This window comes from Uloborus diversus, chromosome 1, assembly GCF_026930045.1.
Source record: "Uloborus diversus isolate 005 chromosome 1, Udiv.v.3.1, whole genome shotgun sequence".
Classification (NCBI taxonomy): domain Eukaryota; kingdom Metazoa; phylum Arthropoda; class Arachnida; order Araneae; family Uloboridae; genus Uloborus; species Uloborus diversus.
The window spans coordinates 202,250,434-202,275,006 of record NC_072731.1 but is presented as its reverse complement, the minus strand read 5'-3'; the positions used below and the strand labels follow the sequence as shown (position 1 = coordinate 202,275,006).

At 32.1% G+C, this 24,573-nt stretch overlaps 1 protein-coding gene across 1 annotated transcript in view; it reads left to right on the top strand.

The window, feature by feature from the left end:
- Positions 1-2,109: 2,109 nt before the first annotated feature.
- The window catches only part of LOC129224388 (flap endonuclease GEN homolog 1-like), a 51,779-nt gene continuing 29,315 nt past the window's right edge, over positions 2,110-24,573 (top strand). Inside the window, exons 1-8 of the mRNA XM_054858838.1 lie at positions 2,110-2,150; positions 7,777-7,934; positions 8,483-8,657; positions 10,489-10,578; positions 15,025-15,111; positions 17,789-17,970; positions 21,386-21,486; positions 23,109-23,293. Of these exons, the coding sequence (XP_054714813.1) occupies positions 7,777-7,934; positions 8,483-8,657; positions 10,489-10,578; positions 15,025-15,111; positions 17,789-17,970; positions 21,386-21,486; positions 23,109-23,293 (978 nt within the window). The 5' untranslated portion in view covers positions 2,110-2,150. The remainder of the gene's footprint in view (positions 2,151-7,776; positions 7,935-8,482; positions 8,658-10,488; positions 10,579-15,024; positions 15,112-17,788; positions 17,971-21,385; positions 21,487-23,108; positions 23,294-24,573) is intronic.

The following is a 24,573-nucleotide window of genomic DNA, read 5'->3' as shown; positions in this document are numbered from 1 at the left end:
AAACAAGATTTTTTAAGGAGACAAACGTGATTTGTTAAAAAGAAGCTGTAAAATGAAGGAATTTTGCTGTCACTTGCGTGGCCAGAATTATCCTTCTTGGGGGTGGAGGGGAAACAGAAGTCTTTATATGTCTATAAATGCCATACTGGGATCGGCAATTTTATCTAAAAGCAAAGTTTGCGAGGAATTGAACGCTCCCCCCTCCTTGGATAAGGATGTTCCCATCAAATTTTCTGAAACTCATAGGAATCCACTAAGCCAATACGTGTACGCGATCATATATATAATATGTCTAAAAAGTGTTTTAGAGTATACGGCGTATATAGAGTATAATAGGAACACACCTGGATGCAGAAGCTTTAAAACCCCTCCCTTCATAAAAATCGGGACACGGGTCTGCCCAGATTCGATTATGATGTTACACAATGGAGTATTATGTTTGGTCCGTCTTAGAGACAAGGGTGTGTACTAAACTTCATAAAACTTTGGCCTCTCTAAAGTAATCCTTATGCAAAGAATACTAGGATAAAATATCAGTAAGTGAGTTGCGGCCAATACTCGACAATTTTGTGACACGCTTTAAGCTCTGTATTAAGGCTAATGATAACCACTTTGGAAATTTGTAAACATTTTCGGCGAAAAAATGTATTCATCTTAATTTTGAAATTCTAATTTTTTTAATGTAGAAAGTTTTTTTAATACAGAAGAATAAGAAAAACGGAGTCAATTGTTGAAAGAAAATGGTTTTTGCGTTTTAATTTAACACGAATTTTTCTTTCTTTCAATTTCAATTTGACAAATTAAAAAAAAAATGAAGGCACAATGGATTTTTTAAATGAAGATGTGTTGTGTTATACTGTTGGACTGTGGGGAGGGGTCTTACAGATTTTATTGCAGGGGCCCAAAATTTATAGATCCGGGCCTGTAAGAAGCATACCTCCATTCAAACCCCGGGAAGTGCCTCTTCCCCATCATCAATGATTGTATAAAATTTCACATAAGACCTCGATTTGGAAAATTTTCCGGCGATGCCTATAACTCCCCCCTCCCGTCCCTTTGCTTAATATAACTCAAGTTCGTCTGCAGTTTTGAGAAAGATTTTTGTTTCGGAAATTTTCCAGGAGTGATCCGTCCTTGAATCTCCCCCCCCCCTCATCCCACATTACCAAAGATCGTCTAAAGCAAATTTCGAAAAATTTTGGCGGAGAGCTTCTGAACCCTCCCCCTCCCCTCCCTAATATTTTCAAACATAATAATTCGATTTCAATTGTTTCAAATATGAAAATGAACGGAGGAGCGTTCAGAATTTTTCTCCTAACATTACGAAAGATCGCCTAAAATGCCTTTTTAAGACTGCAATTTCGAAAAATTCTCAGGAGAAGAAACCCCTAATTCTGAGAGAATATTGTTTTCACCGTGCTACCGTCCTTCCCCTCTCTTCCGAAGGTTTTTTAAAACTTCCTCGTATAGTGGTACCCCCATTGAAGCTCTGCACAGGGAGCCCCTGATGACGAATAAACCCTGATGACGACGCCTTTTAAAAATTTTACCATTCTTAAAAAGGTGGAGCCTTGGACCACGAACAAGTTGGTTCAGTTATCAGACCGTGGGGAATGCTCTTGAAGGATGGACACTTTTCTGACAGGGTACTCACGAAGAGATCCATTGCTCAGACTGCGCCATTGAAATTTTTATAGAGGGTTTTTGATCGCATTTTATATAATCTCGATGAGGGGTGAGGGAATTCCTTAGTATTTGAGGGGGAATGTCTCTCTCTCCCACCTTTCCATCGCCCTTGAGAAGATGGAGGTTAAACATGAGGAGTCAAACATGATCTTTTTTCCCCACGCGTCAAAAAATTCGAGAGTGTAAGATACATTTAGCAATATAAAGAAACAACAAACGGGTAGCTGGTAAATTCACATAGGATTTAGATCTAGAGTCCTAGATTCTCAGGACTAGATTTTCAGGACTCTAGGGCAGAAGGGACTCTAAGGCAGACAACTTTTTTTGTGCCTGTAAAAGCGACATCTAGGTGCGAAATTCCCTGTTCCTGCCCCTTGTTTAATTAACTGTAACTGTGATTTCTCGTCAAATTTGTAAACAATAATGCTTTTATTTCGGCTGCTTAGATTGTATTTGGTTTTAAGGTATTTGTATCAATTTTCTGATTATATTTAATTTCATATGTTCAGTAATATGCATTGAAACTTTTGTCTTTAGATCGAATTTGTTTTTTTGGAATTTGTTAGTGCATAGCGTGTAGAGTATGTAGCTGCCTTTCCTTATATCGCGTTTGACAAGCGGGCGCGAAAAAGCGGGATAGATCCGAAAACGCTGTGCAATCGAATTCGTTAAAAATTAAAATTCATCTAATTCATATTAAAATGATTTTCACACCTATTAGTTTTTAGTATATTTATGTATCAGAACTACTTAGTAAACAATATTATAATTTTTCTCAAGGTGAAAAAATAAATTTAAAACATTGCTATTACTTTTAGTAAATGGATAGTCAAAAAATCAACTTTATTGCTTGTTAGAATCACAGCAAGTTCAGATGAATAGATTTTTTTTTTTTTTTTTTTTTTTTTTTTTTTGGCTCATTGACTAAGAAACGAAAAAGACTATTGGAAAAACAAGATTTTTATTCTTTCAATGGTGTCAATTGTGAGGCAAATAGTTTTATACCTTTCATTTTTCTATGGCAAAGGCAAAGCGTAATATAATGAGATGGGATACAGTATAGTGAGGTTACTCATCTTTATTTTAAGGAATGTATGAGAAACGTAAAACAGTTTTTTTTTTCTTTCTAAATTTTGGAAACAAATTTCGTGAAAGGGGGGGGGGGGATATTTTCCAAATGTTCTTCATTTTGATAGGAAAATATGGTTTGTAAAAAAAAATTCATAGTGTTGAAAAGAGTATTTTCATTTTTTACAATTAGAAGCAAGCATTTAACTCAAATATCCTTTCCTTTCATTAGACATTTTCCAAAAGAAAAGGATAAAATTTCACACGTTAAAGTTAACTTAAATTCCTTACTTTGTGTTCTTGTGATTTTGCTCTAATTAAATGATTTTTCCAATGTTCTTAACAATTAGCAAAATTCTGTTGCATGCATAAAGTCATGAAGAAATTTGTAATATTTCTCAATTATTTGAAAAGAAATGGCTATGCCATTTTAGATAGTTAATTCCTTATTGATTTTTTCAAAATTGTGCTTGGGAACAAACCAAAGGGCTTGGTAGCCAGTTTTTTTTTTTTTTTTTTTTTGGCATGTTTTCAATATGATTAATAAAAAGTGCCAATTACATTACAAACCCCCTCCCCTGTCAAAGTGCTATTTGTGGTCATCCCCTTAGCCCAAATATGTGTTGATTTTATTTTACGAATGAGAACATATATAGTTAGTGCATCAACCTTAAAACCTTATACAAACATGGAGCACATCCACCTTCTTCAAATCCAGTAAACAAAACTAATTGCACTGCATTTGAATTTACAGCAGTTAAAGTACTCAAGCAATATGAAATAATTCATGATATAGCAGGGTTACTGAGAAAACAAAAATATATTGTCAAACAAACATTGCAAATAGACCACACATTTTAAATATAACTAAAGAAAAGACAAATCCTCGCCTCAGAGAAACAAGATATCTAATCCCAAACATAACACTAAGATATCTTCAGTCTTGCATAATATAGATGAACGCGTGAACGAGGTTCACAGAAAATTTTTTGACTCTGCAGAAATTTTTTTTTTTAACTACTAATGTTAATTTAAAAAAAGGGGTAAATTAAAAAAAAAACCCACAGTTTATTTTTGTTTCTTCCAAACATTTTTTTGTCTGTCATTCTTGACCAGTCTTTTTTTCAAAACAGTTGTTTATATGCATTTGTTTTTGCAGAAATAGTTAATTTTAAATGAAACAGTGAATTTGGCAAAAAAATTATTTGCAGAAAATTTTCCAGTTAGAATTTGTGTTTGCAGAAAGCTTTTCATTTTATCTAACGCTGGATATCTTAATGTTGCTCTGAAGCGATGATATGTTATTTGCAGCATAATTTTTATCCACTTTCACTCTGTGAGGTCTCATTTCTTTTGAATAACGGAAGAAGCTTCAGTAATAAATAGTGATGTAAAATTCCCGGATATTTATTTTTAGGGGTAAATAGCCACACACAGGGTATATACCAGGGTAAATACCCAAAATGGGAATTTACCCGGGTATTTATTTTAAAAATTTATATTCAACTAAAATACTTTTCTGCATGTATTCCACTATGCATATTTATACAAACCATATGCAAAACAATATATTTTTACTCAAAAATTGTATTTTGACCACATATTTAAAGAATTCTTGTGTGAAATTTAGCTTAACTCTCTAATATGATAGTCACATTTAATGTATTGGATATGCCTAATCAATGTTGATACAGTAGAAGACCGTTATAACGCACACCTTGGGACCAGAGCTTTTGCGTTATACAGGTTTTTGCGTTAGATAGATCATTTCACAAATTTTGAGACTAATATTCAGAATATATCTATATATTAGCACTTCAGAATGAGTTTTATCTGCAATGAGTATTAAAGCACCAATATTACAATTAGTTGTTCACAAATAAATATGTTTCACAATCAAAAAAAAATGCACTATCCTGCACTTCTGCTAGCTTCATGGTTTGCATAACAGCTGCATTTTCAAGAGCCATCTGGTATTTTCTATTTACTGTAAATACTAATGTTCCCTTAAAAGCTTTGAATTAAAATGGAAAGATGAGAAACTATTTCAAAATTTGATTTTCCTTACAATTTTAGTGCTTGCAAAGCAAAACAGAGGGATTTTTTAAACTTCAAAACATATTGTTTACTTCTGAAAAGTTGTGCGTTTTATTGAGAATTGCATTATATAGGTCGGCGTTATAACGGTCTTCTACTGTAGTCAAATTTCAGATATAAAAAACCATTCTACAAAAAGTAAAAAGCTTAACTAGTTGCAAAAAAAAAAAAAAAAAAAAAAGCAAACATCAATTGGAGCAGTGAGAAACAACGGGATATAAGTGAACATTTTCAAGTTTTGAGTAAAACACATTTTAAGACAACAACATTTTCAAGTTTTGAGTAAAACGTGTTTAAAGACAACATCCTAGGTAGGCTTTCATTGAAATTTTTTTCCAAATCATTCCTTTAATTAAAAAATTATACCACCTATTTTTTTTTGCAAAATCCGCAATTACTAGGGATTTACCCTGTCTTTGGATAAATACCCAAAAAAATATTTACCTTCCCACCCTACTTCACTAATTGCGTGTATTAAAAATAGTTTGAATAAATTTTCATCAACAGAAAACAATATTTTGACTTTTTTTTTTCTTTTTCTTTTCTTTTTTTTTTTTTTTTTTTTGCTTATCAATGTGAAAAATATTCCTATATTTTCCACTTTATCACTTAAACAGCAATAAAATAAATAACATCATAGTCTCAATAACTTCTCAGTTTATTCTTCCAAACATCCCTCATGCTTCCTTTTTTTTTTTTTTCGTTTTGGATATGACTAAACTAGATTGTGATTGTAAAATCCTGAAGTTCATCATTCAATTGCTTATATTTCTCCAATTATGACATTGAAAAGAAAGATTCTTTGGTTCATGATATGTTTCTTTCATAATTTCATCAAGTCTTTCAATAAAAAATTTAATAAACTGTGTAATACATATGTATGTATCAGTTTTACCAATTATTTCATACTTAGATTTTTTTTAAATTTCACATTCACTTTTTGCATTTTTTTGTAAAATACCCAGTTTTTGGGTATTTACCCAGGCCTTGGGTAAATACCCAAAAAATATTTACCTACCCGCTGGGTATTTACCCGGTCCACATCACTAGTAATCAAAGTTATAAAGAACGGAGGACCTGCCGCAAATTGAAATTTCTAAAGAAAAGAGAATTTCTTAAAATGGCTGTGAAATGAAGAAACCTTTAAAGTTTTAACTTTGCATTTAAACATGCACATTTTTGTAAAATAACTGCTAATGTGAGTTTTTCATTCTTTTACTATAATTATAAGCAGTATATTTGTGCCATAAATATCACACAAGCCAAGAAATGGGGTGTATGTTTAATAAAGCATCTTATATACAGTAGAGCCTCGATTATCCGAGCTGATTGGGACCGTTAGTGCCTCGAATGTCAGAATTCTCTGTTAATAGAAACTTTGTATAAAAACCTGTCAGGATCGCAAATGGTATATACATTAAAAATACAATAGAATATTTTTCAAAATGGACAATTAAAAAGTAATGTTTTACAGTTCAAAAAACTAAAATGAAAAGTAACTTGTAGTAAGTTTTAAAAAGTCATTTGAATTTTTTCAGCAATACCAAGTTAAATATTGAAAGATGCATTGAAAAACACAAATTTCCAGAAAATATTTTTACCCTCCAACTGAAAATTCATTATTTTATTGAATTTACATTATTTTTTGAAAAATAGACTTCAGTATTGACTCGGTTAACAGAAGCCTCAGTTAATTGAGGTTCTACTGTTGTAATTAAAAACGGAGCATATGTATCTATGTCCAAGTTACTTCCCCCGAACGACAGTGAATTGACCATCAAACCAGATATCGATGGATTCGTATTCTTCCTGACATTATGTTTGGCTATTTAGCATAATCCTCCAATGATAACTAGTGAAGATATTAATTAAAAACTATTAATTATGACATTTAGATTTCGACATAAAATCCCTATTTTTCGAAGGCTTTCCTCCATTCAAATTATTATTCAGTGCTTCATCTCAATTTTCCGTAACAATGCTTTTATTAAAATTTAAAGCATGAAGAAAATCATTGAAAAGAAAGATCTGTTGCCTTTTTTTCCTCAAATATGAACAAATAAAATACTGGCTTTTCTTTTAAAGGCTTTTCCTGTAATCGGAGAATTTAAAATGTTTACTTTTTGGTTATTTTTTGGCAATCTGCTACACAATTTTACTGATTTTTTTTTTTCTTTTGTTTAAGCCTGATTGTTGAACACTGGTCACTTGACATAACTTTTATTTTTGAGGTAGACCGTGCAAACCCAGGCAACGCTAGTAAATTTTGATTGTTATTGTGTTATCAATAATGCAGTCAGCTTTATTTTTTGTCTTTTGATTTTCAGGATGAATATGTAATGAAAAAACAATTATTACTTAATAAGACAGTACTTTACTTTTGCATTAAAGAACTCAAGAATGTAATTGTACTTTAAATACTAGAATATTACTGATGGATTGGATTTGCACAGGGGCCTGCACAGAAATTTTGGGGCCCGTAACAAATGACTTTCATGGGTCCCCCTCCATATTGTTTACCCCTTCTTCCTTACATATTTCTCCTCTCATTTTTAAAATCTTGGGCCCCCTTGAGGCTCGGGCCCAGGCCAACAGATGTCCCTTCTCCCCCCTTATGTATGCCCCTGGGTTTGAGAGGGGGGTGACGAAAGAAATGTTCAAACAGTTTGGTTCCTGCTATAGACTTGCAGGTTTGGTCCTGCTATATGCTTGTCTCTGGTGACCTTGAAGTGATGGTGTTCACTTACCAACAATTCTAGAAAACCCTCTTTGATTAAAAGGGTTGTGGAAAATTGAGGATTTACTGTATTGATGTTTTTAAATACCTGTATGCTGAAGATGAGTAAGTTTTAAAACCATTATATGTAAGCATTGATGTGTAATAACTGAATTGTATAACCAATAAAGTTTTTTTTTCCCATACAGATGGGAGTAACTGGACTGTGGTCAATCCTCAGTGAGCTTTGCGATAGAGAACCACTTCTGTATTTATCAGGAAAGAGAGTTGCTGTTGATTTAAGTGGCTGGGTTGTCCAAGCAACTCAGTGTAAACCTTTGAGTACTTCAAAAAATCCACATTTAAGGTAAATATTTTTTTTATGTCAAACTTGAGATTCTTGGTGCTTTCCTATTAGAATGCATTTGGCTAACATCTCGCCAATGCGTTTCTGGCATAGGTTCAGCATACAGCATGAAAGTCATAACTGATGGGAGATTCGTGAAACCTGTCAGGATAGACGGGTATACTAGAGACATTGCAACAGATCTGTTATCAGATCAGTCAGATGTTTACAATAGTTTTTGTTTTGCAACAGTTTCAGACCTTGAAGAAAAAATAGCTCTTGTATTAAATTTGTTCACTGTATTTTACTTTCCTTCTGTTTAGTGTTAAGTTGTAACTTTCACTTTTTATTCAAAAAACTGCATTTTCAAAATGCCATTATGTTGAACTATCCTCAATGCTATGAGTTCAAACCAAAATGGTCACTGGTCAATCCAGCCATAGAAAAAAGTAAGCCATAGTTTTAAGCAAAGCATTTTATAATAGGTTGTTAGATTTTTGGATCACCTTGTAGTAAGGTTTGTTGTTATCCTACTGATTTAACAATCTTTTTTGCTTTATTTATTGTAGAAATCTTTTCTTTCGAGTGTCCTGCTTATTGCAAAATGGTGTTCGTCCTATATTTGTGCTTGAAGGAAAACCTCCTGCTTTGAAAGAAGTTGCTTTCAAGAAAAGAAATCATGCAGAAAATCAGGAAACCAAAAATAACCTATCTAGATCAAACTTTGACAGAATACTGAAACAGGTAAGTGTATTTTTGGGGATATTTGCTACTACATTCAATCCGACCAACTGAAAATCAATATGAATAACAGACCTCTGGGTAGGAATACTTGAACCTGTCAAAATTAGTTTTTATAATGTTCCTGATCACTTTCTAGTAATTCTTGTAGGAAATTTTCAAAATCCCTGCTCTTTATTTCTTTTAGGCCTATATATCACGGGATATCAATATTTTAACACTAGAAAGACTGAAATTTCCTATATACCTAGAAAGACTGATGGGGCCAATGATGTCCCTACCCATTTTTGCGGAGAATTCTTTAAAAAATTCTTCCTGAGTGAGTCCACATGCCTGATGCACCTTCTTTTATGACTAAATAAGAAATTAATAACTAATTATTTTCAGTTTTACTGTTTTTACTCGCCAAAAAGTAGAATTAGTTTCTCTGTCCAGGAGCAATAGCTACGGTTTGGCTGGTAAGCAATTGGTACTGTTTATAGCATTTGGATATCCAACCAGCTGCAAAAAAAAGGAAGTTACAAGTTAAATTAGAGTGAATAGAAATTTTTTATGCTACAACTTGGAAAAAGGAAAAAAATATCTTTTTTTATTGTAAAGTTGCTTAGGGGCCACTGTGATCCCTCCCATCTTTCTAGGTATAAGAACCAATATTTATAGTACTATGAAACGAATAACTAAATGATTAAACAAGCATTCAAATAGTGTCAAATAATGAAAAGTCAGAAAGTTCCACTAAGCTGCATTAGATATTATTCGAATTATTCAATAACTAAGTAAGCGAGGGGCTACACAGGCCCCTCCGTCTTTCTACTGTTAACTAACAGAATTCATTTGATGGTTTATGCGATGCATTTTTTAAACTCTTTTTTTTTTATTAACTTTTCTTGTTTTAGAAATGCTATCCATCATAACTGATCAAGTGAAGAAAAGGAAGGAGCCACTAACTAGAGGAAAATTTTCTGGAACCTAAAATTTCCCTATAAACGCAATGTTAAAGGCTCTGTCTCAGTAGAATAATTTCTCTGTATAGTGCAATAAAATTTTGTTTGATGTTAATTTTAAATGAAATGAATAAAAAGAATTCCTAAATAAATCTTAGATCTGATGCAAAAAATCTATCAATGAAATTTGAATCAGCTCTCCAAAATAAAGGAATTTCTCGCAATGTACTCCAGCATCAGTTGAGGGTCGGTTTTCTTCTTTTGTGCTGGCAACTTTCACTTTGTTGCATTTTTATGAAACCTAGCTAGCATATGCTTGATGTTAATTTGTTTTGTGCTCCAATTTTAGCTCAGAAAAGTAAGAAATTATGTCATCAACAAAACATTTAAGATAGTGGAGCAAATGCAAGGTTTAGGAAGCAATACATTGGTAACAAAAACTGAAATTTGCGGAGGAGTTAAATGGCTCAACTTAAAGGATTAAAAATTTGAAAAGAAAGAAGAAATATTGAAAAAATTGTTTCGATATTAACGTATTTTCTTTCTTAAAAAAAAAAAAAAAAAAAAAAAAAAACAGATTTTGTTTTCAAAAGCCTCTTTAACTCTCAAAAAAGTAAATTTGATGCTCCCTTAAGAGTACACCAAAAGGTATGTCAGAAGTTAAAACAATCAGTAGAGAGAAATGTTCCATCTCTCTCTACTGATTGTAAGGAAAGTCTACTCATGTAAGGAAATAAATGTTGAAGTACAGGAAGGAAGGCTCATTTATTTCTGCACGAACTTCTTGTTAGTTAGAATATAGGTCAAACATCTCTATTGTGTAATGTATTTGAGTGGTTGACTGAAATTATACTAAGCACTTTATTGATATTTGTGTTTTTACATTTTAGTGTCAAGACTTGCTTGATTGCTTGGGAGTCCCTTGTATTAAAAGTTCAGGAGAAGCAGAAGCTTTGTGTGCATTTTTATGCTTGAATGGTGTAAGTTTTTTGTTCTTATATTATTTTCAATATGTTAATGTTTATTAAATTCTTTTGTGTTTAAACTTGCTTTGGTTTTAAAAATTGTACTAGTAAGTCTTTTGCATATTTATAATTTTCACTTATTTCACTCTGATTGCCTCGAATCATGTCATGGGCGGCAGCGTGTGAGTTCTTGTTATTGCAAGGTGCAAGAAAATCATGTTTTTTTTTTACATTAGTGTTTTCACCTAAATTGGATTTAAAAAAAATTCAAAACTTCAGTTAATAATTAATTTACATTTATAAATATAATTAAACATCTCATCAATGTTTTTAAAATTCACAAAACTATTATATTTAAAGCAGGGAAAAGTAGAGGGAGGGGGAATGAAAAAGCAAGGCAAAGTGAGATGGTAAAATATTTTCACAGTTTGTGGTGCCACTTATCTAATAATATTTTATCTGTGTTCTTTAAAAAATAATTGATTTCAGTCAAAAAATAATTAGCTTTAAAGATCAAAATATATAATAATACAAGTCATATTTGAAATTTAATATGCATGTTGTAATATTTAATACTAGTGGTACCCGCACGACTTTGCTCGTAATAGAAAAATAAAAAGGTCTTTTGATTTGCCTGTATATTTACAAATAATGTATGGTGAATTTTCTCGCCAATTGGCTTGTACCCATGTTACGGTTCCACGTTATGATAATTTCGTAATTTACTCATCCATCTTGTGATAATTTTGTTCTTAAATTTAGAATAGACATAGAACCTCATCGAATTTTCCAAAAATCACTTCGAGATGCACACCCTCATGCTACAAACTAACTTTGTGCCGAATTTCATGAAAATCGGCCGAACGGTCTAGGCGCTATGCGCGTCACAGAGATCCGGACAGACAGAGATCTGGACAGATAGACTTTCAGCTTTATTATTAGTAAAGATTATCAAAACTAATTTTTGTTATGGTAAAGTTATTCAGCTTTTGTATAACACTGTAAAAATTAATTAATTGGGATCTACTAATGTCCAGTGTGGTTTTTATTTAGTTCATATTAGTCATGTTTTGATTTTAAATATTTTATACAATTTATCTGGTACACGTAAGGGAAAGTGAATGGTGCTAAGTAAAATAGTTCATTTTGTTTACTTTTTCATTCATTTATTAAATCATTTATCTATTCATTCATTAATTAATTCATTTATATTTTTTCATTTATTGATGCACTTATTCATTTATTTACTCACTTATTTTCTTATTTATTCAATACTTTTATTTAGCCATTCATTTGATTAAAAAAAATTTGATAATCAAATGAAATGTATTTCATTCGAAAAATATTTTATAATTCACTTTGCCCTGTGATAAAAGAAGTGAAATTTTTCCGCTGTTTTTTGAAGGTACAAAATTACAGCCAAAAGTGAAATATAATGTTTCAATGGAAGTCTTATTTTCAAATACATTATTCTTCCTTTATGTACTGCAATTTTTAAAATAAATTTTGAAGTTGATCATTTTGAAAAAAAAAACTTTTTTTAGCAATTTCACTTTGCCCCACATTCTCCTGCAACTTCATTCAAAAACTTTTATAGTGAAATGTAAAATCAATATCATACAAATCCATATGATTAAAATCAAATTTAATATAGATGACATAGTATTACAGTATAAATACAAACAAAACTAGGAAAATAAACAAATTGGGTATCATTATTAAGACAAAAATCAAATGGAGGTAAATGAACGAAAAAGAAAATTCAGTTCTTATTTATTTGTTTAATTTTTATTTGAAAAAACACATTACATTAGATTTAAAAAAAATAAGTTTTACTATTCTATTATAAAATCAGTCATCTACCCATTGTTATGTATTCATTTATAGGTCACTATTATTGTAAAAGAATATAAAAACCTATAAATTCACTGGTTACATGTAGTTACAGTAAAAGTTAAATAATAAGAAACAAAAAGAAAAATCAAACTTCTCACTTTTCATTTGATGAATTTTCACTTTGTAAAAAACAATTTATGTACTAAGAAATGAGTAAAATAAGACAATGTATATAACAATACAAATAAAAGCATTAAAATGAGTTAAAATCTCAGAAAATAGCTGTTTCAAAACTATCAAAAAACAAACCTCTTTATCAGTACATAAAGAGAAAGAATGGTTCACAAAGTTCAAACTTCATTCAAAAACTTTGTCAAGTGAACGAGAAAGAGTAAATAAGCCAGAAGTAGTTGAAACCAGAAACGTTGTGTTATCAGAAAAACATCTTCATCTGTACTGGGAAAAACGTTACAGACAAAAAAGTTTTCAGAGAAAATATTTCAAATATTAGGGAAAGGGGCAAGTGTGCTCAACAAATCATTAAACCACTAAAGTACAATTTTTCCAGATGTGGTAAGATTCCCAATGATCAAAATTGTTGGTGGATGAACAACTATGAATTCAGATCACCGATTCAAAACTATTGGTTTTAATTGTTGACATGCCGGTTATTGATGCTTAATTCAATGGCCTATGGGTAGATAATTTTCATCAGTGTATTTATGTGGAACTGCTTTTTAAAAAATCAACAATCTGAAAATGGGAAAAATGTCCATAATTACCATGTCTTATTTATAAGAAACTGAAGGAAAAGAAAATTGTATAGCTTTCTATGCACCAGGGCCGTCCGAAGAGCTGACGGCGCCCCCCTCCCCTATATACACAGAAAAATCAAGTTAGTTATAACACCAGCGCATAATACATACATGATTTTTTTTACATATTGATAAACAGAACAATCAAAGGGCTATGCATCATACAAATTAAAACGCAAGCAATGAATCTGTTTTTAATAGTGAAACATTAATGCCCCAAAAACTTTTCGAAAAATGGAAATGTTAAAAATTTAAATATTTATCTAGTAAAATGTTATCCCACTAGATAAAAAACAAACAATAAAACTGACTTGGTTATTCATATTGTTCATACTAAGAACACGAATAAATAATTTGCTGATAATAAATAGAAAATGTATTTATCGGAGTAAATTACATCAAAAATAAATTTCGATCTGGACTCATCCAATGATTCTTTTTAAGAGTTTTTTGGTTTTAGTTGTACCAATTTAATGTCAGCTTTCTTATATGTTAAAAACAAAGATATTATTCTTTTGCATCAAATATTTGTAAGTTTTAAGGAGAAGCCCCCAACAACACCGAAAATCGCTCAGAATTGCATCATTTTTGGAGCTGTAATTTCGAAAAATACTGCTCTAATATTACATAATATGGCCTTACAAATTACTTTTTAGACTTGAGTTTAAGAAAATATTCGTGTAAGGGTCCCCATGCCGCCTTTCTTTAATATCACAAGCAATGTGTTTTTCAAACGACACTCACAAAAAATTTAAGTGGGATAGCCCCTGAAAGTAAAACACTGCTGAAATTTTTTGATCCATAGTTTTGAAAAATTTTAATGGGAAATGCTCCAGATCCTCCTATTCATAAAATCTTCAAAGTTTGTCAAAAGTTGCGTTTTTGAAACTTCAATTTCGGAAACTTACAGGAATTGATTTCAATCTATTTAAAAAAATAATCGATCGGAAACAGTGTCTGAGCTCCCTCTCTCTTACCCTAACGTCAATAAACACGGCCTATAATCACATTTTAAGGCTAAAATTGCGGTTTTAAAACTAAAAGTTTCAAAATTTTGACCGAACACCTTTTGACCTTTTTTCCTATCAGATCAATATTTTTTTTTAATGTGTCCCCTTAAAAAAAAATTCTGGTTGCATCACTGCATGCAGGGGCAGAACTCAAGCAAATTTGGTGAGAACTAGACAAATGAGAAGTGCATTTTGTTTGATTCTAAACAGTTATATTCTCAGAAATTGTATCTGTTTCAGTGATACAAAGGAAACGAATGTTTTGGAGACTGAGAGACGAGAATATTTTCGTGCCATAGGACAAAATAAAGAATCATTGCAATGATTCTCTATTTTGTGTGTCTATGATACCCGAAATGAGGGGGCGCCGCAAGGTGCCCCTAATTTTATACAATCATTTCGTGTGAGTGTCGTCGTGTTCCCTGGAAACGAGGGGCGCCTCGTGGCGCCCCCTCATTTCGTGGCGCCCGGGGCAATTGCCCCGCTCGCCCCCCTTCGGGACGGCCCTGCTATGCACAGGGGTACCCACTCCCCCAAAGAGCAAGGGTGCACCTCCCTAAATATAGCAAAGACCCCTCCCCCCCCTTCCCCCCAAAAAGCAAGAGCACCCCCAAAATATTAGAAAAATACCCCTCAAAACAACCCTTCCCCCTAAAAATCAATGCTGCAGTCTGCGCCATGACCCCCCTAGATGGGCCCCTGCTATACATATTTTTCTGTTTAATGTCACTATTTCATAAGTGTATGCTAATTTAAAAGTGTTTTGCTTTGCAACTAAATAGTTTTATTTCTTTATTCAGATTGTCGATGGTGTAATAACTGAAGATAATGATGCATTTTTATATGGAGCTGATGTTGTTTTTCGAGACTTTTCTATTGATCCAAAAGTAAGTTATGCAGTACATTTTTTCTGCCATAAGAATTCCCATTCAGAACATCCAACTTACGTTTAATGAGGTGGATTGTGCCGTTGAAAGTTTCTATTATAAAGAGTTCAAATGAACCCATCTTGTGTCATAAAATATTTTATATGAAATTTGAACTATAAAGTGGTTTCTCTTTTATTTTCATAGTATCTTTAGTTATCCCATTACAATCTGAACGGTCTAAGTGTTTTATTCATTTTGATATTTAGTAAATTGTTATCTGATTAATGAATGTATTCTATACATATAATAAAAAAAGATGTTTGTGTGTGTGTGTGTGGCGCGCTTTCCGGGAAAACGGTAAGGCCTAGAAAAATGAAATTTGGTATACAGGTACAGTTTCTGCCGAAGAAGTGCACCTCAGGCTTCGATTTTTTATATTTTAATTAGAAAAAAAGTTATTTAATGTTTTATGTGTTTTTTTTTGCACTTTTTAGTACTTTTTACCTCACAGACCCCGAACCAATCGCACCACACAAATAATTTTGTACTATAGAGTTGGAAATTTAATTTTAAATATTATGAATGAAAAAATTTGGGAAATAGAGCAATTTTTGTATTTTTTATGAATTTTTGAAAAAACCTTCAATTTGCACTTTTTCCTGGGTTTTACATTTTTCTAATATCATCCTGCGAGAAGTATCAAAGCCTCATTTCTAAAATTTAAGTTGGTAATAGTAAAAACATTTCGCCCTCTTCAGAAGAAAAAAGTTCTTAAAAATACGCTATCGTTTTTTTCTTACAATTTTTTTAATGCTGAACACATCATATCTTTCTACGCATCGGTCGAAAAAAGCATTCTTCAATCTTCTATGCCTCTGACGTCACTACTTGGATTTCGATTCGATATTTACGACGGAATCTTAATCGCAAACAATGTTAATCTTTTTTTTTTTACTATATAGCTTACTTCTACATTTTATGACGTGATTACCACGTGTTTTTACGGCAGCACTTGCTTTTTTTCCTTCCATTTTTTTTTTTTTTTTTGTTTAATTTAGGGAATGCATTTATTTCATTTTCCATCTCCCCTCCCCCCCAACCCCCCAAGCTGGACGTTTTGCTGTTTCGCTATTACGTTACATTTCATAATTGTGCGCATTTAATAATTCAATAAAAAACAGCGAGATTTTTTTTCTTTGTCACTTACTTTATTTTGTTACTTTTTGCACACTACGGGGAGTTTTGGAGATAACTTTTTTTTGTTCTACTTAAATAAAAAAGCGGTTTTTTTGAGTGATCTTTGTTTTTATTAGGAAATGAGCGGGGAGGTTAAAATAAATAGAGATGTAAACGAAATTTTAAAGATTGATCGTAAAGGTAGATAGCCGCCGAAGGCGCCAATCTTGGCGTAAAAATGTGAATGGCACAAAAAAACATAGAGATGGATTGATTAATACTGCAGCCAAACTTGTTTAAACAGCCGCCGAAGGCGGCAAACTTGAAGTAAAAAGGTAAATGACAAATTAGCCAAACAGCCGCCGTAGGTGGCTGCTTGCATAGAAAGGTGAATGGCGTAAGAAGGCGAACCAGCTGGTCGCACCAGGCGGCTAGTTTTAAAATATAAGTATTTTTTAATAAACTTCTGCTAAACTCTTAATATTCCATAACAATTGGGACTAAACCCTCATTTGCCCACTAATTACACTATGCTGGGAAAGGCAAAAAAAGTTTAAAAATGCTTCTGACCCCATTCTTGCTGATTTATATGTCAAATGACCCCCTGAATCCAAATATGACCTCCATTTTACCCCATCTAGTACTACTTTTTAAGAATAGCTCCCCCCCCCCTTCTTTCAGTAAAAAAACTTCCCTTATTTATATTTATTCACATAAGCGGATTGTACAGGGGGGGGCAACCGCCCCCTCCCTTTCTAAAGTAAAGAGGCATTGCCCCCTCACTTTTCAGAGTTAAAACTTAATGCTCGATTGAAAACGGATTTTTTACAGGGTAGATTGATTTATTTTACGAAAGTTAAAACTAAAAATTCCAGATAAATGAACTTTTTTTCATCTTCTTTCATAAAAATAAAACTTTGAACCGGAAGGGGTAAGTCTAGGGAGTCCATAGGTCCCAATTTTTGAGGCTATACTCCTCAATTTTGGAGGTGATGTCATAGAATCAGTATTGTAAGAAGCCTTTAATGTAGTCCAATTTTACAAAAGAAAAAAAAACAGCTTCAGGGGCCCCGCCCCCTAACCTCACACACACTTTTTTGGTGCATTAGTTGCCTATGTTTATTCAAGTTAAATTCACAAACATAATTAAGATTTATATTAAAATTAGCTATGCTTATAACATTGCATTAAAGTTTATTTATATTACTGGGTATGCATCATAACCATTGTTTATTACTTTTTAATAACATCCATAAGTGGTAAACAATGGAGGAGGCATCAACTATCATATGAATAATACCTATCAGTAAAAAGTTTAGTTTGAAAAGTTCATTGAATGTAGAAGTCATCAAGAGCGTGGCAGGGGGGGGGGGAGCAAAAAGAGTTAAGAAGCACAGTCCTGCAGTTTCTAAAATAAAACTCACAAAAGTGGCTTGAAATTGTAAGAGATATTTCCATCAATTTCCCTTTTGTGGTTAAAATTTTGACACTTTTAAATGCATTTCTTACTTTTATACAGGACGCCCATGTGAATGTATACAATTTGAAATCATGTAAAAACAAATGGCAACTAAATCGAAGAAAACTGGTTGCCTTGGCATTACTTTTAGGCTGTGATTATTCAAAAGGTGTTCCTGGAGTAGGAAAAGAAGCAGCTCTGAAACTTCTTTCTGAATTAAACGATGCAGATCTCTTGCAAAGGTATTTATGAATAAAGTACTTTTTTGAAGATTTTTTGCATTCTTTGGTGCCTTAAACGGCCTATTGCTTCAGATTTAAAGGTAAAAATTGGAAAAACACTGCAAAATTTTAAAATCTATTTTAGAGTTTGAAAAATGCTATTTCTCTAATGATAAAAAGCATAACATAGCACTTGGTTTCTTTCTTTAGGATAAATATTAATTTCATTGCTATTGATTGTAGAGGTGGGCAATGTCGTTCTTTTTAATGATCCGTTCATCAGATGATCATTCATTCTTTTGAACTGTTCATTCAAATCGTTCATTTGAACGACTTCGTTCACTTAAAAAAGTTACCGGTGATCTCCTTCTGTACGACATACTCACGTACATCCAAAATATTTCATTAAATTAGTAATATCATTTGAAGGAAAAATAACTAAAATCACCTGAAAGTAAGAAAATATGCCTATGAAAAATGAATTAAAAAAACTTGATTCAGGTTCAGATGTAAAAATTAGGGCTCATTTTGTAAGACATTTCTCAGTTGCTGAATGGAAAGGTATCTTTTCCATTCCAAAAATTGTAGGTTTTCCGCATATCACAAAATTAAGTTATTAAATTTTACTGTATAAAAAAATAACTTTTGTAGCATCTGAAAATTTGCAAAATTTAACTTAAGTGTGATAGTCCACTATTTCTAAATAGATCTATCATATCTCCAAGTGTAGTATAATCACAGTTGAAAATAAAAAAAATTATTTTGAATGTGTACTTAAGGCATAGACTTAAGAGGCCATTTAAAAGAAAATGTTAATTACGAAATGAATAAAAGAGAGAACTACAGAAAAAAATAAATAAATGAGCATGCTATAATATAAAACACTTAGAATAAAGAAATGTTTATTTTAACTATGTAGTACGTCAAATACATAAACATAAAAAATATATTATAATCATAAAACGTCTGCTTTTTAAATAAAAACTTGCTTAAGTTGTCAAAACCGACTTTTTTCGATTCCAAAACAAACATCTGTCAACCATGACATCTACCCAAAAGAAAGAGGTGCGCATTCCTTCAAATATTTTTTTCCAGCTTACCAATTGACCATATATAACGAAAAAAGTAACAAGAAATATATTGGTAGCTCAGCCGGAGTACCAGGTAACTTAATTAAAAAAATTTAAAAAAAAAAAAAAAAGACTCACCTAAATATTAGTGAGCTTCAAAATCATTCCACAGTACCAATGAGAACAGAAAAAAACTGCAACACATTTTTAAGTGGAGGAAAAATAGACAGTAATAATCCTTATTTAAAAACCTCTGGAATATTTAAAGTAAAATAAGCGACTTTTAAGTCGCCAAGCAAGTTAAAAATTAAGCCAAATTAAAGAAGATGGTAGTTCATAGGAGGGATGTTACAGAAGACAAAAGGATCATCAGAAAAGTGATGGAAGGTATTTTTAGAAGGAAATGGAAAGTGAAAAAACATTTTTAGTAGCCCAAACAAGTTATACTAAACATTACTAATGGTTAAATTGGAAAATTGCAAATTAACTGCAACAGCTAAAGAAAATGAGGAATAAAGCAGAAAATAAAAAGATTCGAACTGGATATTGATTAAGAGTTGAAAATTTGAAGATGAATGTAATTTAAAAAAAAACGATATTATCACAAGTGCATCAATACAATGTTCCAAAGTGTTCTGAACGTTCGTTTATTTTTTAGATGAAGGAACGGATCCGTTCATTTTAAGGATTCATTCCTTTTGACCCGTTCGTTCATGAACGACTCATCCCTAATTGATTGTAAGTTTTGTATTATAATAAACTATGGAACAGCATCAAACTAAAAAAAATCTCCCAAATTTTATTGTGTTTGTGTGTATGTTTAGGTTTTTGTTTTATTTGTAACTTATCACTTAGTCTTCAGGTGGTTCTCCAACTTTTTTTCGGATTTGGAAGGGGTTCGCAAGGGGGAAAAAGTTGGGAACCGCTAGTTTAGAATGGTGCAACTGACTGAAAGTAAAAAATGCATCAAATATTGGTGTGCTGAGAGAAATACTTCATTGGCATATCAATGTTTCAAGTTAAATTAGCACATATCATGTCCCAATTTTTTTAAATTATACTGGGTGTTCCTTTTTAACCTGCAAGACCTTTATTTTCTGAACCGTTAGTCCTACATGTATACTTCCAATTGCAAAAATGTGCAAAATCAGATGCAAGATTAAGATATTGAAAGTTTGAAGCAAAAATAAAAATGAGTCAAAAAATACAAATTTAACTTTTCATACATGCACTAGGCCCCCTAACAAATATTTAGAGAAATAATCTCCATTAAAAACTATTACTGACACAGAAAACTTGACATTTGTGCATCCAAAACTCAAGGAAATATTCCAATTCAAAGTTTTAAGGGACTATACATACGATGAGATTGGTACTTATTGCTCTATATCTTTTACTTTCTCAATCAGAAGAATGACAAGTCGTCAAAGTAAAAAAAACAAGGTATTTATATTTTTCAGTGCCATTCAAAAATAAATGCGAATGTTATGCTGTGACACACTACAAAACCTCGAACAACTTGCAAAACCACTCTATGTGCACATATGTGCAGGGGCGTAGCTAAGGGGGGGGGGGTTTTGGGGACAACCCCCACCCCCCCCCCCCCCCGAAACGTTAGTCTCAAAAAAAAAAGAGAAAAAGAAGAGAGATGAGAAAGAAAAAAAAAAGAAAAGGAAAAAATTCCAAGCGATTATATATATATATATATATATATATATATATATATATATATATAAAAGAAGTAACCCCCCCCCCCCCGAAAGTCGGGTCTAGCTACGCCACTGCATATGTGAACACTTGTTAACTGCTATATTTTCTGTTATGGACGGTGAGTGAAAAGTGGTGTAGGTACCAAAATGCTCTGTTTCTTATCTTGGTGAATATTGGTCATACTAATTTCAAACTTTTTGTGTTGGAGTTATTCTTCAATGGAGGTTATTTCCCTAAACATAAGTTAAGGGACCTGGGGCTCGTATAAAAAGTTAAATTTTGTATTTTTTAACTCATTTTTATTTTCACTTTAAACTTTCAATCTCTTAACTCTGCATCTGATTTTGAAAATTTTTGCAATTGGAAGTATACATCTAGGACTAACGATTGGGAAAATAAAGGTGTTGCAGGTTTAAACAGAACGCCCTGTATGTCATGATTTTGGCTCGTGTCAGAGTACTTAATGTCTATATTTTCAGCTTGTTTTGTAACCTAATCAAGTTCAATTAAAAAATATTTTATGCAAAAGTTTAAATCAACTGCTATACCTTTGTTTGATTTTTAACTTACATTTCAATGCTTTTAGTGTTCATATATTTTGGCAGTACCTATGTAGTAACTTTTCTTTCATTACATGTATATTAATTATTGCTTAGATTTCAAGAATGGAAGACATTAGATGAATCAAAACTCTTCCCAGGTTATCTTGGGAAAAAGGTGAAAAAGCTAAATCACTGTAACCGCTGTGATCATCTTGGTAATGCTTTTTCTTTAAATGCAACTTAAATTTAAAACTTTTTATGATACATATCCGTTTCCAATGCTAGTGGACACTTTTATCAAAGATTAAATGACTGAAACTGACTGAGCTGTAGATTTAACTCCCTTTTTTTCTTCAAAAAATATGCACTTTTGTTTTCTCATGTAACTCCTTACAAGCATAGAGTGAGGATCAACCAATTCTGTCGAAAGCTCACTTAAATTATTTGTTTTGACTCTTATATTAATGCTATTTGTCTGAGATATTTTCATGCTGAAAGTTGGTTTTTGTAAGGGCTTTTAATTTTTCTCCAATTATAAACCACATAACTCTTTTTTGTGCATCCCTTCATTCTCTTTCGACCTTGGATTTTAATGTCATTCTGTATATTTGGTTTTAAGAAAAAAAATGCAAATGATGGTGCTGTCAGCTAGGAAAGCTGATGTGGTATCAGAGTAGTGTTATCCTTATTGTAAAATTGAAGTACCTATATTTGATTTCTCTTCCAAAATTCTTGATCTTTACCAAAAGATGCTATCAGTGTAAGAAATAATAGTAAAAGTGCAGAGCTATATAGAATGGAGCGATTTTTTTTTTCTTACTTTGATTCAACAACACAACTATGGTTTATAACACTAACGCCAATGAGTTAACATTATATATCCATGACTAATTGGATTAGAATGCTATTGATGAATATTAGTCATTCAGAACTTGAAATTTATAGCCCATGGGAGGTTTGATCCCATAATTTTTGCGTTATTAGCAGAGCACTCTTACCAAACGAGCTATTGGACTTTCGCCTCAGTATGGTATACACTAAGCAATGCATAATAAAGCAACAAAATATATTGAAATATATGCCTCTATTTTGTCAACATATTTTTTTTAAGTTATACTGTGATTTATAATTTTGAAATTAATATTTCGTTTCCTGATTTTAAGAACAACACAACTGTTCCACAGAACCCTATATTGAGTTAAGATTATATAAACGGGAAAATTTTGGATAAGAAAATAAGTCATTAATTCGATATTTTTTGAACCATGGGGATTTGAACTCATGACCGTCACATTATTAGAACAACATTTTATCCAACTGAGACCAAGCATCTTCATTTTGAGATTCTGTTCATTGAAGATGGACACTATGCTTTTTTTTTTTTTTTTTTTGACAAGTTACCAAAATGTGAATAGTTTTTTTATTTTTTGCCAAAAGTGGTGAAAAAGAGCCTTTAAATGATGCCTTACTTATGAAGTTTGGTGAAGTATTGAATGATTTACGCAGTTCCCACAAAACAACACCATTGAGAAATAATATATGTGGTTTAATAAGAGAGCCAACATTGTGGTTATCCTGAAAATCCAAAATTTTATATTTTGGCTTCATTTTAAATATTGCAAAACTGTTTTTACTTAATGTTCTCTGTAATTTTTTCATGCTTAGCTTAAATCTATAGATATTTCATGCATAAATATTTAAGTAGTTCATTTTGGAAACCTAACTTTTATTTAAATTGTTGAAAGAGCTTAGAAGTATGTTTTAATGTTATTATAATTTGGGAGTATGTGCGTTTCTGTGTGTTTTTTACTGTTACCAAATTTTATTTTATTTTCAGGATCAGCATCTGCACACAAAAAGGCTGGATGTGCATTATGCAATAGCACAATAACTTGCTACTTAAATTCTGAAGTAACTTGTCCTTGTCCTTGGCACATCAGTAATGAAACAAGTGTGAAACAAAAAGCAGAATTGAAAATTTATGATGCTGCAAAAGAAATCAGTGATTTTCCAAATTCTGAAGTAATGTTTCTTCGTGTAGTGTGTATGTCTATACTGCCGTGCTAAGCACAAAAATCGTATCTGCACTTTTTTTCAAAATTGAGTTATTGTCACCAAATGGTTCTTTGTCACATATTTCACCTAAATATAATATTTTATGGTCATTTGTCGATGAGATACATTTTTTTAAAAGATCCGAAAAAAAAAATTTTGAATCAAATACATGGAGACACATAACTTTAAACGGCAACTTCTCATTTTGAACTCGGCTGCAGATACCACTTTTGCGCTTAGCAGAGCAGTATATATGTGTCTACGTAAGTGCGTTTATGTATATCATTTCTCAAAGTTTTTTTGGGGGGAGGGGGGGACACCATAACTTCAATACTTTATCAAATATCATAAATTAAGCATCATATTGAAGATTTTTCTCACCCCTTTGGAGAAATATAAAGACGCAATTTGCAAGTTGTTTGTTTTGTCAAAAAAAAAAAAAAAACACAATTTATTTTGTTTTCTGTTATCATTGCTTCAATGCGTAATAAATTGCTTCAATACACCCAAAAAAAGACTCATGCTTCAGTTGTTTGAGTGTTGTGCTAATACAGCAATGGTTGTGAGTTCAAATCCATCATGGCCAAAAAACATCATTTTAACACTAGAAAGACGGAAGGGCCTGTGTGGCCCCTCTCAAAGTTGGTTGTTTAATAACTCGGGTAATATCTAACGGAACTTAATGGAACTTTCTGACTTTTCATTGTATAACACTATTTGAATGCTTGTTTAATCATTTAATCATTTGCCTCATAGTGAATTCGTGTATAATGATACTGCAGGGGCGCCGACTTGCAAAAATTATTGAGGGGGCTAGACATCACCGGGGCTTAGGGGGTTATGTACTTCCACGGAGGTCCCCCCCCCCACAATAAAGGTCAGATTTTTGTTCCTTGAAAATGCCAATTTACATATTTTCTGGTGTGTATATTTTAAACAAACAAATGTGATATGGCGTTTTCAAAGTAAAACAATCTAAAAATTGGTATAAAAATTTTCTGTTTCAACTAGATCATGTCACTTGTCTTAGTAAGAGACATTTTTTTGTTCATTTTTACGGGGAGTCGTGCAGTGCCGTAGCTAGGCATTGAAAAAGGGTAGGGCACTTGACTTGCATAGAAGGGCACTCCCAGAGACGCGGACTAAAAAAAAATATATTGTGTGGGGGGGGGCATACCGGAGGGTCTTGCAGCGGGAAATTTTCTAAAATTGAGATGAAAAATAGTGAGTTTTAAAGCATTTCAAAA